Below are 17,347 nucleotides of genomic sequence, written 5' to 3' on the forward strand. Positions count from 1 at the left end.
TCCACGCAAACCAAAGTTAGCCATGGAGTGCCACAGGGCTCATTGCTCGGACCTATTTTGTTCACATTATATATGCTTCCGTTTGGCAATATTATAAGGAATCATTCTGTAAACTTTCATTGTTATGCGGATGATACTCAACTATGTTTTTCAATCAAGCCTGATGAAATGAATCATCTAAATAAAATTCAAGACTGCCTCAAGGACTTAAAGACGTGGATGACCTTAAATGTTTTGATGTTAAACACGACCAAAACTGAAGTTATTGTACTTGGCCCAAAGAATCTACGAAACAAATTATCTAAAGATATACTAACTATGGATGGAATTAATTTGGCCTCCAGTGAGACTGTAAGGAATCTTGGTGTTATATTTGATCAGGATTTATCCTTTAACGCCCACATAAAATCAATTTCAAGGACCGCCTATTTCCATCTACGTAACATTGCAAAAATCAGGCATATCTTGCCTCAAAACGATGCAGAGAAACTAGTCCATGTATTTGTTACTTCAAGGCTGGATTATTGTAACTCCTTATTATCAGGGTGTACCAAGAAGTCAGTCAAGTCGCTTCAGCTGATTCAAAATGCTGCAGCTCGTGTACTAACCAGAGTTAGGAAAAGGGACCACATAACTCCTGTTCTGGCTGCCTTACACTGGCTCCCTATAGAACACAGGATAGAATTTAAAATTCTTCTTCTCGCCTACAAAGCCCTTAATGGGCAGGTGCCATCTTACCTAAAATAACTCATTATACCCTACTGTCCTACTAGGGCATTGCGTTCCAAGAATGCAGGGTTGTTGGTTGTTCCTAGAGTCTCTAAAAGTACAATGGGAGCCAGAGCCTTTTCTTATCAAGCTCCACTTTTATGGAATCAGCTTCCAGTTTTTGTTCGGACGGCAGACACCCTATCCGTTTTTAAGAGTGCGCTTAAGACCTTCCTTTTTGATAAAGCTTATAGTTAGGGCTGATTAGATTTAGCCCCTAGTTTTACTGATATAGGCTTAGTTTGTCGGGGGACATCTTACTTCTTCCTTCTCTCTGTCTATACCTGTGTACTCTCATGTTCCGATTTACCCAGCTTCCCCAAATTTCTTTCTTTTTGGTGTCTATATACGCCGGGATCCGGACTCATGGATGATACTGCGGAACTGTGTCATGGATCGCCAGTCCTGGATCTTGAGTCGTGGCTGTGGTCCTGGATCATAAGTCCTGGATGGATATCCTCGTGGATTCATCTTCCTATTATACACACATGCATTTCCAAACATTTGGACTACCTATGTTGCAAATGTATTATCTTTTCAATTTACACACGGCATCTATTTCACGTCTGTCCGTCCTGGGAGAGGGATCCCTCCTCTGTTGCTCTCCCTGAGGTTTTTCCCATTTTTCCCTTTAAACTGTGGGTTTTTCTCCGGAAGTTTTTCCTTGATGTGAGGGTCTAAGGACAGAGGGTGTCGTATTGTCATACTGATATTCTGTACAAACTGTGAAGTCCACTGAGACAAATGTAACATTTGTGATATTGGGCTATATAAATAAACATTGATTGATTGATTGATAACTTAAAAAATATTTAAAACTTAAACAAATAAATAAAAAAAACCTTTAGCAACTAAAAAAAACAAAACAACAAAAAACAAACACACCCAGATTTAAAGTTAAGTTCGGATGACATAGGATATTATTTATCAGGAACGAAGGTGCTAGTCGGAGGATTAGTGCTTCAATCTTTGATAACCTAATAATTTCATTCGAATAGGAAGAGAACATGCCACCAAAAGAAACTAAGTTGAGACCGGACGCAGAGCCAGGCTCAACTGCAGATATCAGGAGAAGGATAAAAATCAGATCAGATGCTACAACAGTTCCAAATCTTAGACAGAAGACATGGAACCAAATTGAGAAACTGTTGGAACAGTGGCAAATGAGAGGACTGTTTCCAGCTGATGATAAGCCTGGACCAACAGAAGCCCATGTAATAGCAGTGTTTGACTGTGAACATGAAGAACCCCTACAACAGCAAAGCGCATGGGTGAAAGCTGACCAAAGGAAATCAAGAGTCATAGGTCTGTTACATCATCTAAAATATGTCAGTATTGGACCGGCAGACAACATGGATGTGTTCCAAGAAGCAGACCTGCCAATGAGGGAAGACATAGCAGGAATAACAGAAGCCGCTCCAGTTATCCAAACACCAAGGCAGTATCCAAGCCTGACTGACGACTCTCCTCCCAACACGCCAGAGATTCAGGTGCAGAATCAACAAAGAGGGGGAGGAGGTTTCCGAGGAAGACAAGGTGGCAGAGGAAGAGGACGTTTCCAAGGACATAATCGACCAACAGGACAAGGTTTCCAAGGTGGAGGATGCTCCATATGTGGTCAGTTCTCACATTGGGCCAGATATTGTCCGCAACACAGGATGCTGCAAGTACCAGAATATCTTCCCACACAATTTCGGCAACAGCAAACACCTGCATATCCTCCTACCCAAGTACAGCCGCAAGCACAGGTATACACTCCCATACAGCATCAACAAAAGGGACAATGGAGAGGAGAGCAACAATCAAGGCGAAGAAGAGATGAAGGCTGCTACAAATGTGGTCGGCTGACACATTGGTCCAGAGAGTGTCCGCAGAACATTGCACCAAACAACGGCCCTCCATGCAGTTACCCCAGGGGAGGTTTCCATGACTACGATAGAGGAGTGGGGTCCCAGGGATGTCAAAGAGGAACAGGATTTCCAAACATGAACCAAATGCCACTGACAGCCTGGTATCAACCACAACAATGAGGAAGCTCAGAGGGCCAGACCACCAGGTGATGCATCTTCAGCACAAGGGTATTTTGAAATCCAGCTACATTGAGCCATATCTGTCACCACAGGAGGGAGAGGTTTAATGTTTAATGTAAAAGAAAAAAATCGAGAGTAGCATATTGCATTTACACATAAAGCATCCACAGAATAGAACATTTAACAGACTATTTATGTAATTATGAGAAGGAAAGAGATTAGGAGTGATGTCGTTCCCCCACACAGAAAACTATTGTGTCCACACATCGAGTGAGGTCCAGACTAGGGGCTTCCACCAAAAATATAACGACGGGAACCTAGTACTCGCCCAAGAAGGAGAATCCCTACCAAGTCCTCCTGTTTACACCGACTGCAGTTCAAGGGGTGGCGAAACACCTGACGTGGAGCTGTTGAGACCTAAAAACAGAAACTCGATTCTGCTGTGGTGAAGTCTGGCTACAAAGGGAGGTGCAACAAGAACCCAGCAGAACTAGCGAGTGACTGTTAGCGGGAGAACAGTGACGGAGCGACAGAGACTGGCCCAACATTTTCCAGCCAGTAGATAGACCCCGTCAGAAGACCAGGGCTGTGTTTAAAGGGGAACTTCATTTATTGTAATTAGAAGTGTAGTTTTTAATCAAACAATTATGTGATTTATGGAGTCAGATTACATATTTCTCATAAACACAATTTATAATCGGTCTGAAGTATCTGTTTTAAGGCATGAGCTGCAGATTAAATAACATAACACTGATTGAGAGCTTGGAGGAAGAAGTTGTAGGGTTTTTACAACAGTTTCAAGAATCTGTTTTTATTTATTTATTCTTGAGTAACTTTACTGATTTATAGTGTAGTGCGTAAGGCAATATCTCATTTTGAGTGAGGAGCACCAGCCCTTCATGCAGGTTACCCTCTGTGAGAATAGTTCGTATTTTTCATTGTTCAGCAGTGTCAACCAATCCTCTAATCCTAGAATGATTGAGACGCATTAGCGACACCAGGGGTATTGTTTCTCGCAGCAACAATGATGCATAATACCATGACAAAAGCCATTATTGAAACAAGTAAACTATTTTTTGTGCTAATGGCAGATCTTTAGTGAATATGCATTTATACCATCAGAAAGCCATACATCATACAATATTTTTGTACGCCTTATGTGTACACGGAGAAGTTATATTTATTTGATGCAGCGTTATGGGTTTTACATGTCCTGTTCATAATAGGGTAATCATTGCAATATTAATTGAGCATTTTATGCTCAAAGGAGGGAGTGTCATGATTGTACAGATATGTTGATTTCAGTGACGTTGTAGTTAATGAATGATAACAACAATAGGTCTCATAACAACAAGAGGTATGCCGAAGCTTGGGCCTTCTCCAAGCAGGGAGTGGTCCAGTTTTAGATATTAGATGAATAGAAGTGCATGAATATGTCAGAACTCTGAGTAATATTATCCAAGTTTTGTCTACACAGGCTAGGAAAACTACAGAGATACCAGACGAGACACCAGAAGAGACTCCTGTTCGGCCAGGTGATTGGGTGAGGGTGAAATTTCACAAAAGACAGAGGGCTGATCCCCGGTGGACAGAAGCGTGAAAAGTTGTAACGAAATTCACACGCGCTCCGGTTTAAAGGTAAAGAAAAAGGAGCAAATTGACACCACCTCACACATTGTCACCCTTCACTGGTAACTTCCGGAACATTATTGGGAGTTAGGATGATTTGGCAGAGCTGGAACAAAACAATAAATAGAAATAAGATAAAGATAGAAACAGCTCAAAAGACAAATTGTCTATAGATTTTTATAGATTGTACATTAATATGAAAACCAATTTTTTTTGTTTTACATCTTAAAGAAGAGTCAAAATGTTGTATACGTTATTTTTGTACTCATTATTTAAATTCTGTATCGGATACAACCAGGGATAAAATAGAGATGATGTCAGGAACAAAGCCAAACCAATTGTGGGGTCCCCTAGGGATACGAGTTAGAATAGCATTGTTGATTGTGCTCATTACACTTGGCACCTTTCTGGTTGGAAGAGGAGTACAATATCAAGTAAGACATGGAACCATTAGTTCACTCATAGAGAATGCCCACGTCACTAACAAAACTCCAGCTGTGTTTCAGAGACTTTCACTTATCCCCAGAGCCAAAAGATCAGCTGAGCAACAAGAGGAGGAGTTAGAAATACTCGTTCCCAAAGGTGAGGCGGTTATAATCAAGATGATTCACCCCCCCTATATGCAGTTCTTGTATCAAATGATGAGATGGGTTTAAGTGATCGGGATATGGGGATTAACAGATTAGGGGAATCTCTAAATACACTGGATCCATGTTTTAGTCTGTACCAGAAACACCCCCTGTTAAGTTTATGAACAACCGACCGGTGACCTGAGCAAAATTATTGAAAATGAGTGAAGTTGAAACAGGCTACTAACCCACAAGTACAGCTTTGTAAGTACAAACTCTATGAACAAAATTCCCAGCAGATAGTGGCGACATTGCAGATATGTCCAGTCACAAAAGTTACTTATGTTCTAAATAACAGTTAGATTTAAAATGATGGAGAAAATATGGGGACGTTCTTTTATAGTGTGTGAAATATGTGGTGCTTGAAACATGTAGGTATTTCAATTTAGAGAAGAAAATGGTTTCCTGAAAGAGTTAATTGGAGTAAACGTGTTACAGTGGGTGAAAGCAATGTTTAGGGATATGGTAAAATTATTACTAGACATGAAATGTGTTTAGATGACATTTAAGAACTAAGATAGATAGTAAGATTAGGAAAATAGAGTAGAAAAGGTTGGATTTATTTTACCTCAGTGTGTTAGAATTAACTATAGGTAATGCGTCCCGAGATCTCTCTCTCTCTATCTCTCCGCCTGTCAGACCGCTACGACCCCATCTTCCAAGCAGACAAAAGACCGCACCACGGAAGACTCCTCCTCCTCCTCCTCCTCCTCCTCCTCCTCCTCCATCGAACAGACAGAGAAGCAGAGCTGAACCAACAACTCCAACACTGCATCCAGAACCATCTCCACCTGAGGCATCCAGAACCAAAACCAGGTGACAGAAAAAGGCACACTTTCATCGGTCCCCCACAGGACATGAAGTTCCAAGCTGAACCACGAGATTTGGCACAAGAGCAGAGTGTGGGACATGTACGGTGGCTGGGAAGTGCAATGGACAATTACAAAGTGTGAAACACTTTAACAAAGCTTGAGACAAATTTACATTTTATAAAACAAAATTACATTAGCAAAAACACTTTTACCAAGGAAAAAAAACTTTAACATTAACGAAAACAAATTAACAAGATGCAAAACACTTTGACCATAACTGAAACACTTTACCATTTCCCGAAACACTTTAACATTTCCCGAAACACATTTACAAACCAGAATCAAAGCGGAAAGGGAATGTACATCATACCGGAAGTGGCTTGACGTGATTGGCTCAAATTTAAGTTTGTTTTGGCGGAAAGACCATATGTACGAGTGTGTTTACGTTCGGTAAACATATTTTGTCCGTTTTGTAGAAACAACCTGGGACAAGTGACACCGTTTTGCTCTCTGGAGTGTTTAAAGGACACGGACCAGACAGAAGGACCAGATATCTTGCATCATTGCATGCAATATTTTAATGAAGGTCACTCGTATGCTGTAATCGTGGACATGTTGTCTACCTTTCACGGTGTAAAAATCAGTTTGCGGACTCTTAAAAGCAAACTGAATCAAGCCGGGTTTTACCGCAGAAAGGGTTATTCCTATCAAATCGCTTTAATTAACGCCATCAGGTTGGAACTTTGTGGACCTGGACAATTGTTTGGATACCGAACAATGTGGCAGGTACTAAAACAAAAGTACAGTCTTCGAGTGAAGAGAGATGATGTTATGAATTTGCTCCGGGAGCTTAACCCTCGAGGCTGCGAGAGGAGATCTCGCAGAAGGTTTATAAGGAGAACCTACCACTCAATGGGACCGAACTATATGTGGCATGCTGACGGTTATGACAAACTTAAGCCATTCGGTGTGGCCCTTTCAGGATGCATAGATGGATTTTCACGTAAAGTACTATGGCTTGAATGTGGTCCAACAAACAATAACCCAAGAGTTATCGCTCAATATTTCCTCAAATGTGTGCGAAACCTCGGTGTCATCTCCATGAGGCTGCGGACTGATTGTGGCACGGAGAACGGAATTATGGCTGCAATTCAGTGTACCCTACGTCACCATGACTACTACTCTGGAGCGTCCAGCCACATGTATGGCACATCCATGACTAATCAGCGCACTGGTGGTCCATATTAAGAAAGGGAAGGTAAGTGTTTATCATTATTATCTATTACTTGCCAACCCTGTCAGACAAACAACATTTGCTAAGCTAAAGTGTATCAGTTTTTATTATAATAGATATAATATATAGCCTGTAGTCTATGACCCAGACTAAACAAGGCCTTTCTGTAGAACTTCTTTTTGGCAGAAATAAAGTTAGAAACTGTGAACATCTAAGCGTGGGTTTTGGATTGAACAGCGGCCCCTGAGGGGACCTAGGCACTTTAGGTTGTGAAGCAAATAAATTATGAAATAGACACTCAATGATTTGTTGTTGATTTTTACTGGTAACCTTTTAATGTAATTTGTAGAATTGTTGTATATTGCTTAATAATTCACTTGAAAATATATCCATTTCTATAGGTCTCAGTTCTGGATGGAGCTATTTGCAGACCTCCGAGATGCTGGATACTTCAACGGGAGTCACGAGCATCAGTGCCTTCTGAGATTCTGCTTTGTTGATGTTATTCAGAAGGACTTGGATGAGTGTGTGAGACTGTGGAACAGTCACAGGATTCGCCCTTCCAGAACAGCATCATGTCCTGGAGGAGTGCCCAATGAACTGTACTACTTGCCACACAGGTAATACATTGGTGATGGATTGATACTTCTTTGTGTTTTTATCTTAAATGTAAATGAATACTATGTCTTCTATTTAACATAGATTTGGCTCCGGGGACTGTGGATTTGAGATTGAACAGGCAGAATTGGATGCTGTTCCTGAGACAAGCCTGTCTATAGCTCCATGTGGGGACCAAAACATGCAGGAGTACTTGGACTTTGCTGTGGAGCGCAATGACCTACAAAAGCCAGAGAACTGGGAGACTGCATCAGAACTGTACTTGAAGCTGAAAGAATATGCTCAGTTATAAAGTAATCGAAAAGGTATTCAGAAGTACAGTAGCACTGTTTCACCACTCCAAATCAGATTTCAGGGCTCAACAATGCTTGGTTTCATGGTTTGTCAGACTGCATTTACTCTTTCCCCTGTGATGTATCCAAATGATTATGGTACCTGTTCATCTGAAGACTGGTCCTATTTAGAAAAAAGATATTCCCATACATTTTTAAATAAAAACAGCATTTTGAAATGAACATTGTTTCCAGCCAATCACCATATTTGTTTCAATGTCATTTATACAGCACCAAATCACAGCATAGTCATAACATAAATATCTTAATCATTATAAAATATAACTGGAATAACAACAAACAACGTTCCAATTAGCAAGCACAAACAAGGTTATGTTGTGTGCGTAATTGTGTGCAGAAAGAACATTTCTGTATAAGTCTTATTTCAACCATGTGGACTCACTGGAAACCTGAGAATGAATGACTGATTTACAACAAAGAAGCTATGGGTGGCAATGTGAAATATGTATAGCAAAGTTCAGAGTATTTATAAAAATTGTATAGCTATAGAACAATACTTTGATTTTGTCCCAAACTAAATGGACAACATGAGCTGTGAGAAAAAAAAAACACGTTCACATCTAACAACTACTATATGAACAACCTTCATAGAGTGTTTACTCTATGAACAACCTTCATAGAGTCTGTACTCTATGGGTCATCCAGTCACATGACTTAAAAACAGCCAAATCCTGGAGAATTTTGCATTCCAAAGTCCATTTGGGACTTAAACACATTGTATGCGTCAAGGAGTGGTAGTTTTAATGTGTTGGAACATGTGTTTGCCATTGGGAATGGAGAGTCATCAAGGAACTCTATTCCTGGCAATGGTTCAAATCCAGATGGGGGAAGTGAAGTCAGCCCAGTCGCAAACATCAAAACATCTTCCAAAGACACAGCAGTCTGGCTTTCTGCAAAGAAAACATGTTCAGATACATTTTGGCAATGTGTTACCTGAAATAGTTATAAAAACAGCGATTTACAAACCTTCACAATCGAGGAGATAGTCTGCCCAGTAGCCCAAAGTTTGACTTTCCCTAAGCCTCCTGTTACTCCCTGGTGGACTGAGGTCAGGCTTGAAGTTCCAGAGCAGTAAATCGCTTTTGAGAGTGGCACAGAACCGGGGCCAGCCGAGTAGGGTGCTGCTGGAGTGCGTTTAAAAACTGAAGGGCTGAAAGACCCTCCTTGAATCTGAAGAGTGAACAAAAAAAATGTTTCATCACAAAGTCACATTTAAATAACCTAATACCTAAAACAAGGGAGGGGTGGCATGAGCACTTAAAGATTGGCACAAGACAGGCAGGGAAAGGAGAGACGGACGTCCCATATCAGTTATACTACACAGGCACACATTTTGACACGGACTAATTGCTAACAGATAAACATAGAATAAACCAAAGAGGGGGACCATGAGGCATTTTAAACAAAAAATTCTTACATACATTTAAAAAAAATCACATGAATACAAATATGATCTTACCTGTCAATTACAGAGGAGTTTCGGCCAATAATGTACCACTGGAGGTAGTCTGACACAATATCATTCTTTCCTTCAACAGAAGCCACATGTCTCAGACAACCTGCTGTCTGTAACATTGTGCTGTGTCTCATGGTCATTTCTCGCAAGGCATCCACTGAGGCAGCATTCTCAATCTGAAGATTATAAAATGGACATAAACAATCCAGTCAATAACTGCATGTACTGTATATTCTTGCCATTTTTGTTCCATTGCAAGATTTATATATTACTATTACTACTATCCTTGTGCAATATATACCTGGCTGCTAAATCCTCTATTACAGGATGTGTTTTTTGTAAATTGTGTTTGTGTATCTTTAATAATTTTTTATCATTCTTCTTAGGTAACATTAAGCTGTCTTTGGCTCTATTCTGCTCCAACAATGTAAATGTCCCCTCTGTGGGACTAATAAGGGTATTCTGATTCTGATCACAAAACAAAAAATGAAGTCAATTCGGTTTATGTGATAAAGGTAAAGTAAAGATGTCTCAAAACACTGCAGGAACTACATAATAATCCACCCTACCACACTGTTGCTGTATGCAATTCTCACCTCTTGTAAAGCTTTCCCTACTTCTTCATCAGTTATTAAATCAACTGTTGCTTTGAATGAAGGCTGGCCTGCAAGATAATGTACAAGATCTTCTGACAGGAAATGTGGCCCTGGACCTCCATGCACAACTGACACTGCAATCATCTTTCCTGCCAAGTAGTATTCATCCTCCCTAACAGCTGTGAATAAAGGTATTCATATTGCAAAATTAAAACATTATTTATTATATACTTTAATGTACTGTAATGAAACTCAACGTTTTGGAAAAATTGTTCAAGCAACAAATCATATGTCATGTGATATATATGGTTAATGATGATTAACAATTGTATTAGTACACTTCTAACCGTATGCATACCATTTGCATTGTAGACCAAGAAGCTGCATCCGTCTGTCCCATCAAAAATGGGCCGGTCTTTCAGATTCTTCATCAGTACAGATAACAACTCTCTCCTGGGACCACCTGAGTCAATTCCTTCTTCAAAAACACCAGCATCATCAGTGAATTTTACCAGCATGTCACAGTTTTCTGAATACGATGTACAGTACGCTTGAAACCTCTGACAGCTCCATCCCAAACATTAGCCCTTGAAATGTTGAACCGGCTGACTCTTCCATGATCAATAGGCTGTGACAGGTTAGCAATAATGGCAGGTAATGTAATGTTCATCTCCTCCCTGTAAAGGAAAAAAAGTGACCTTATTAGTGGATATTCCAGAGAGTGCACAAACAGTTTAAAAAAAAAAATGTTGTACCAGAAATATTGTACAGAGAAAAAAAATGTAATGCCACTGTAATAGCTGTCCGTTTACATTTCAGTGTCCAATAAACTCATCATGTTGACTGCAACCAGCTCTTCGTCCTCTTCTTCAACACATGGTGCATCCAGGTCTGTGTATGTACTGTTAGGAAATGATCATTCCCATGTTAAAACATCTTACAAACAAAAATGTCTTTCTCGTGTAATGAGTGACTAACATTTGTACTTACCTGTAGCAAGTAGTCTTGTCTGTATTTGTTTTGGGTGGACCCATATCCTCAGTATCAGATATTACTATCTGAAATACAAATACAAATGTCTGTAACAAAACAACACTGAACATTAGAAAAATCAGGCTTCCACAATCTGCCTCAATACCTGTCCAGGCTGAGTTGTGGATGAATGTCCAAGTGCCTTCCTGAAACATGATAAAATTGATAAAATTATTAACTTCATGATACAGGGTATAGTTGAGTTTTAAGTAACATTTAGAGGTAGGGGGAACCATAAGATTTATAAATAACAGATTATTTTTGTTTGAAATTAGATTAATAATGACATGTATGGTATTTTTGTATCCATGTTCACCAGAGAAAATGCTGTGGCCTATTCTTATCATCCACTTAAAGATAAATTACTTATTTTGTAAAAAATAAGTACAAACTTACCCTTCATTTTCCGGTTTGTGTTTTGGAGTACTTTTGTTTCGTGGTTCAAATTCAAATACCTGAGAGTAAAAGTGTACAATTATCAACAGCTTCCATTATTGTTCCCTTACCACATATGTCTATCAACAGTGAAACATTGTGAGTGTTTCTGATAGTAATTGTAACTGCCAAGTTGGTTCTTCTAAAATATTTACCAGAATATAGATTTCCTGCTTAAAATCAAATGTATATGAAAAATAAATAAATGAACATTAAAATAAAAATCATTTACGCACCACAGTGTCAGCCTGATTGAATTCAGCTGTGCTCCTAGATGTGATGACAATATCCGAATCAGAGTCTGAGGTATCATCCCCTGTAGTAAAAGCAAAACGTTCAACACAGTATTATGTATGCTGCAGTAGAGGATGTTAACATTGTCATAGTATTGTTAACTGACTACAAGGGGAGTTGTCATATACGTTACGGCACGTTTATGACAGTTATAGTAAGTGGGAGTGGCACGAGAGGTAGTCTAGGTTGGGATTGATGAACCACCGGAGGAGGCAATAAAGCGTGCTGTTAAATAACCAACTGTTCCGTTGTCTGTTAATATCCAAAATATTACATGGTGTCAGAAGTGGTCGGGATGGCAAAGTTTCAACCACCAGAGAGTTTTTGTTTCGAGAAACCCGCCGAATGGTCAGACTGGAAGAAACGGTTTACACGGTAATGGACAGCTACTAAGTTGGACAAAGAAGAAGGTCCAGTTCAAGTAAGCACGCTGGTGTACCGTTCGGGAAGGAAGCAGAGAACATTCACAGCTCTTTTACCTACGGGGAAGAGGAAAATGAGTCGCAGTATGATGTTGTACTGGCAAAATTTGACGCATATTTCATCTCGAGACGCAACGTTATACATGAACGGGCATGTTTCAACCAGAGAATGCAGCGCGCGGGAGAGCGCACAGAGACATTCATCCGCGCACTATATGAGCTGTCGGAACATTGCAACTTCGTAACGGCTCGTGAGGAAAATATAAGAGACAGAATCGTGGTGGGAATTCTAGACAAGGATCTGTCTCAGAGGCTACAGCTGATCCCTAACCTCACTCTGGAGATGACGGTACAAGAGGCGCGTCAATCAGAGGAGGTAAAAGCTCAAGTTAACCAGCAAGGGGAGCGGGCTTACGCCGTGCAGGAAGTAGCACAACGGCATAGCAGAGGTGCAACACAGAAGTGGCGGCACCCACAGAGAGAGAGGTGCCAGGAGAGAGAGAGTGAGAATGACCACAGGAAGTGCTGCCGGTGCGGCAAAATGCCACACAGCCAGCAGGATGACTGCCCATCAAGGAGGTCTACTTGCAATAATTGTGGGAAAAGTGGACACTGGGAAAGGGTGTGCAAGAGCAAGCAGGTGAGAGAAGTGACTGAGGGTGAGGGATTCAGAAGATGGACAGTATTATTATCTGGGCTCAGTTAATAGCATGCCTCACAATGATAATGAATGAACAGTCACATTAGAGATTGGCAGCTCACCTGTAGAATTAAAAATAGATACTGGAGCCGATTGTAGTATCATAAGCGAAACTGAGTTCAAAACACTGGAGCCAAAAAAGGTTCCACAGAGGCCAAAGAAGGTGCTGAGTGGTGGATTGAACTGTTTAGGGCAGTTTATAACTCAGACCGGCTACAAGGGAAAAACATACACATGCAGGCTTTATTTCATTAGAGGGCAGAGTGTGAATAACCTACTCAGCAGGCCAGTAGCTGTAGCTATGGGGTTAGTAAAGCGAGTGGGCGAGGTCAACACCAGTGAACAGGAGTGAACAGCCTGTGAAGATAGCTCTAAAGGACAATACCCAGCCCTATGCAGTATGCACAGCACGCCGGGTCCCCATACCGCTCCTGGGTGCAGTGAAAGAGGAGTTGGAGAGGATGGAAGCCAACGACATCATTGAAGCCGTGACTGACCCAACAGAGTGGTGCGCACCCATGGTGCCAGTCCAGAAAAAGTCTGGAAAAGCACGCATCTGTGTGGACTTAAAGAAGCTTAATAAGGCTGTCAAAAGGGAGAGATTCATCTTGCCGACATCAGAGGGGATGATAGCTCAGCTCAGCGGCTCCACAGTCTTCTCATCACTTGACGCAGCGTCAGGGTTCTGGCAGATCCCACTGAACAAAGACAGCCAGAGGTTGACCACCTTCATCACGCCGTACGGAAGGTACTGTTTTAAACGTCTTCCCTTTGGGATAAGCAGCGCACCTGAGATATTTCAGAGGAAGATGGTGGAGACGCTGGAAGGGCTGGATGGCGTTGCCGTCTACATGGACGACATCATCATCCATGGCAGCAACACCAGCGAACATGATGAGCGGCTGCAGAAGGTTCTGGATCGGCAGGAGTCTGCAGGCCTGAAGCTGAACAATGAGAAGTGTGTGCTGAGAAAGGAGGAGCCTCACTTCCTGGGTCAGGTGATCAACAAAGATGGTGTACGACCCGACCCAGCCAAAGTGTCTGCAGTCAGCAAACTTGAACCACCAGAAAACGTGCAGGAACTTAAGAGAGCACTCGGCATGATCAACTACCTGGGGAAATATATTCCAGACCTCGCCACAGTGGGCCAGCCACTATATGCACTGTTAAAAGCAGACTCAGTGTGGATGTGGGGTCCGGCGCAACAAGCAGCCTTTGAGCGAGTTAAAGAGCTCCTCACAACGTCACCTACCCTGGTGTACTATGATGTTAACAGGAGCACAGTGGTCTCAGCAGACGCAAGCAGTTAAGGAATAGGCGGTGTCCTGCTGCAGCTCCATGGCGAGGACTGGAGACCGGTAGCATACTGCTCAAGGCGACTGAGCGACGCTGAAACCAGGTACGCTCAGATAGAGAAGGAGTGCCTGGCGAGCGTGTGGGCGTGTGAGAGGTTTCAGATTTATCTCTACGGCCTACCAGCATTCAAACTGATTACGGATCACAAACCCCTCATCCCACTGATGAACTCCAGGGATCTCGACAATGTGCCACTCCGCTGCCAGCGACTCCTCATGCGGTTGATGAGGTTCAACCCAGAGGCTGAGTATGCGCCGGGGAAAACCCTGGTGGTGGCAGACACACTGTCCAGGAGCCCACAGGAAGACAAGGGGCTCAGTAGAGACACAGACGTGGAGTGTTACGTAGCAGCTGTGATGAGCAGCATTCCAGCATCGCCGAAAAAGATAGACAGCATCCGCGCGGAGACGGCAGCGGACGAGCAGCTCCAAGAAGTGATCAGGTACATACAAGAGGGGTGGCCTGAACACCTAGCACACATAAAAACCTGTGTTAGGGAGTACTTTCCCGTTAGGAACGAACTGTCTATGCATGATGGGGTAGTGACCAGAGGGAGTAGAATAGTGATACCAGGGAGATTGATGTCAGAGATACTAGAACGCATACATGAGGGCCATCAAGGTCTTAACAAGTGCAGAGACAGGGCCAACACTTCGGTGTGGTGGCCTGGCATAGCCACACAGATCACACACAAAGTCGAGAACTCGATGTACTGTCGTGAGCAGAGGAGAGCACAGAACAGAGAGCCTCTCCTGTCAACACCTCTCCCAGACAGGCCGTGGAAGAGAATTGGCATAGATTTATGTGAACATGAGAGAGAGATTTACCTAGTCATAGCTGTCTACTACTCTAGATACCTGGAGATACTCCACATGCCTACCACGACTAGTGCACATGTGATCTTGAAGCTGAGAGCCACGTTTGCCCGGAATACCGGAAGAGGTTGTCAGTGACAACGGACCGCAGTTCAGCAGCGATGTCTTCAGAGGCTTTGCCTGTGACATGGACTTTAAGCACACAACCTCTAGTCCCCACAACCCACAAGGAAACGGTTATGCTGAACGTGTAGTTCAAACGGCAAAGGGGATTCTGAGACAAAAGGACCCCCTACTTGCTTTAATGGTTTACCGTTCTTCTCCACACAGCAGTACGGGTGTCAGTCCGGCAGAGCTCCTAATGGGCAGGAAAATCAGGACGACGCTGCCCACTCTGGCCAAGAACCTGCAACCAAGGTGGCCGAGCAGACATCACATCAGAGCTCGAGATGCTGCGGAGAAGAGCAAACAGGCCTTCTACTATAAGAAGCGCCATGGCGTGAGAGAGCTCACACCACTGCAGCGAGGAGACCATGTTCTCACCAGACTGGACAATCAAAAGACCTGGTCCACACCTGCAGTAGTGAGAGTGTTGCACAGAGGTCTTATCTCATCAAGACGGAGCAGGGTGCTCTGTACAGACGTAACCGTCGACATCTCCAAGCGGTGCCCGTAGCGGGGCCTCCAGCGAACGATGACACAAATCCCAGGAATAACACACCAGACATTCAGATGAGCCCAGAACATGGCTCGCCTGGTCCAACAAGGAACACTGATGGACTGATCCAAAACAGGTCTGGTAGACCTGTTAAACCTGTCCAGAGACTTGACCTATGAGGGGACAGTTCAATAATTTAAAAAAAGGGTGTTGATATTGAAAAAAAAAGAGGGGAAAAGGGGATATGTCATAGTTATTGATGTGTTGATATTGTTAAAGAAAAGATATCTAAGTTATTGATACGTGTTGAATTGTTAAAGAAAAGATATCTAAGTTATTGATATGTGTTGATATTGTTAAAAGGAAAAAGGGAGATGTCATAGTATTGTTAACTGACTACAAGGGGAGTTGTCATATACGTTACGGCATGTTTACAACAGTTACAGTAAGGTTGGGATTGATGAACCACCGGAGGAGGCAATAAAGCGTGCTGTTAAATAACCAACTGTTCCGTTGTCTGTTAATATCCAAGATATTACAAACATGTAAACAATTAAAATATTGAATAATAACATCCAAAAACCTCCTCTAAAATGTTTCTCAAGGCAAATGAAAAGGGTGATCCTGGCATATGCCTTTCCTAAGTCCTTTTTATATTCTGCCAATGTGAATGGCTTTTCTGAACCAGGCACATTGACAACCTCTGAGCAGTCTGGATACAAAAGGACGTACGGTCCTTCATCCATGTCCTTGTTAAAGGCTTTCATTTTCTGGACAGCTCGTTCCAGTATAGCAGGTGCTGCTACCTCCGGGTCTGTAAACAACGGGAGTCTTTTCCCTCTCCGAGGCTTTAAATCAACTCCTTGTGGCGATATCATTCCTATGTTTATCTAGTAAAATAGCATAGATATAAGTAATGACACACACAGAGACACTGAGATTTCTATGAAACGGTTAATGCAGCTTACCTGGACTCGTCTCTTTTCTTGTTTAAGTCTTCCTTTCCCACAGTTAAAAGACTGTTTCTCTTTTGACTTTGAGTTTCTGTACTCCATGAAAAGTTTATAGGATCGGCCTGGTTGTTCTGCTGGTATGAATAGTTCCAATAAAAATATAAAAATTAGCAGCTCCAACAATCAGCAATAGCAAGTGTGCATTAAGGTTTACGGAAAACCTAAAAATAAAAACTAGCATATTAGCTCAATGCGTTGCTATTCCGTTAAGACATGGATTGGTATTTGACTGATATGAAACTGTGATTGAACTTTTATTTACTGCATGTCTTACATTAGCATCACAAAGCTAGCGCAATACTACACTTACTTTGTTTCGCATTTTCCGGCTGTTTCGATCTCCCCTGTGCGCTTGGTACACCCGTCTGGTTCTTGTCCTTTAAACACTCCAGAGATCCTCCACACGAAAGGCAAAACCGTGTCACTTGTCCCAGGTTGTTTCCACAAAACGGACAAAACATGTTTACCAAACGTAAACACACCATAGACTGTATATG

General features: G+C 42.1%; 1 protein-coding gene across 3 annotated transcripts; it reads right to left on the bottom strand.

Moving 5' to 3' along the window:
- Positions 1-8,678: 8,678 nt before the first annotated feature.
- Positions 8,679-17,186, bottom strand: LOC307028178 (G2/M phase-specific E3 ubiquitin-protein ligase-like). 3 transcript variants are annotated; one of them, XM_079662976.1, is made up of 10 exons: positions 17,161-17,186; positions 11,829-11,908; positions 11,554-11,612; positions 11,264-11,303; positions 11,116-11,183; positions 10,484-11,027; positions 10,126-10,304; positions 9,533-9,705; positions 9,040-9,243; positions 8,679-8,963 (listed from the first exon to the last, which is right to left on the bottom strand). In XM_079662976.1, exons 6-9 carry the CDS (start codon positions 10,641-10,643, stop codon positions 9,123-9,125), a joined length of 633 nt encoding a protein of 210 aa, XP_079519102.1. In that variant the 5' UTR covers positions 10,644-11,027; positions 11,116-11,183; positions 11,264-11,303; positions 11,554-11,612; positions 11,829-11,908; positions 17,161-17,186; the 3' UTR covers positions 8,679-8,963; positions 9,040-9,122. The 3 variants fall into 3 exon arrangements, with proteins under 3 accessions (XP_079519102.1, XP_079519101.1, XP_079519100.1); XM_079662975.1 differs by lacking the exon at positions 17,161-17,186 and having other exon boundaries at positions 10,484-10,802; positions 10,938-11,027; positions 11,829-11,985; XM_079662974.1 differs by lacking the exon at positions 17,161-17,186 and having other exon boundaries at positions 11,829-11,985.
- Between the last annotated feature and the right edge of the window lie 161 nt (positions 17,187-17,347).

Source organism: Notothenia rossii, assembly GCF_949606895.1.
Source record: "Notothenia rossii genome assembly, chromosome: 1".
Taxonomy (NCBI): Eukaryota; Metazoa; Chordata; class Actinopteri; order Perciformes; family Nototheniidae; genus Notothenia; species Notothenia rossii.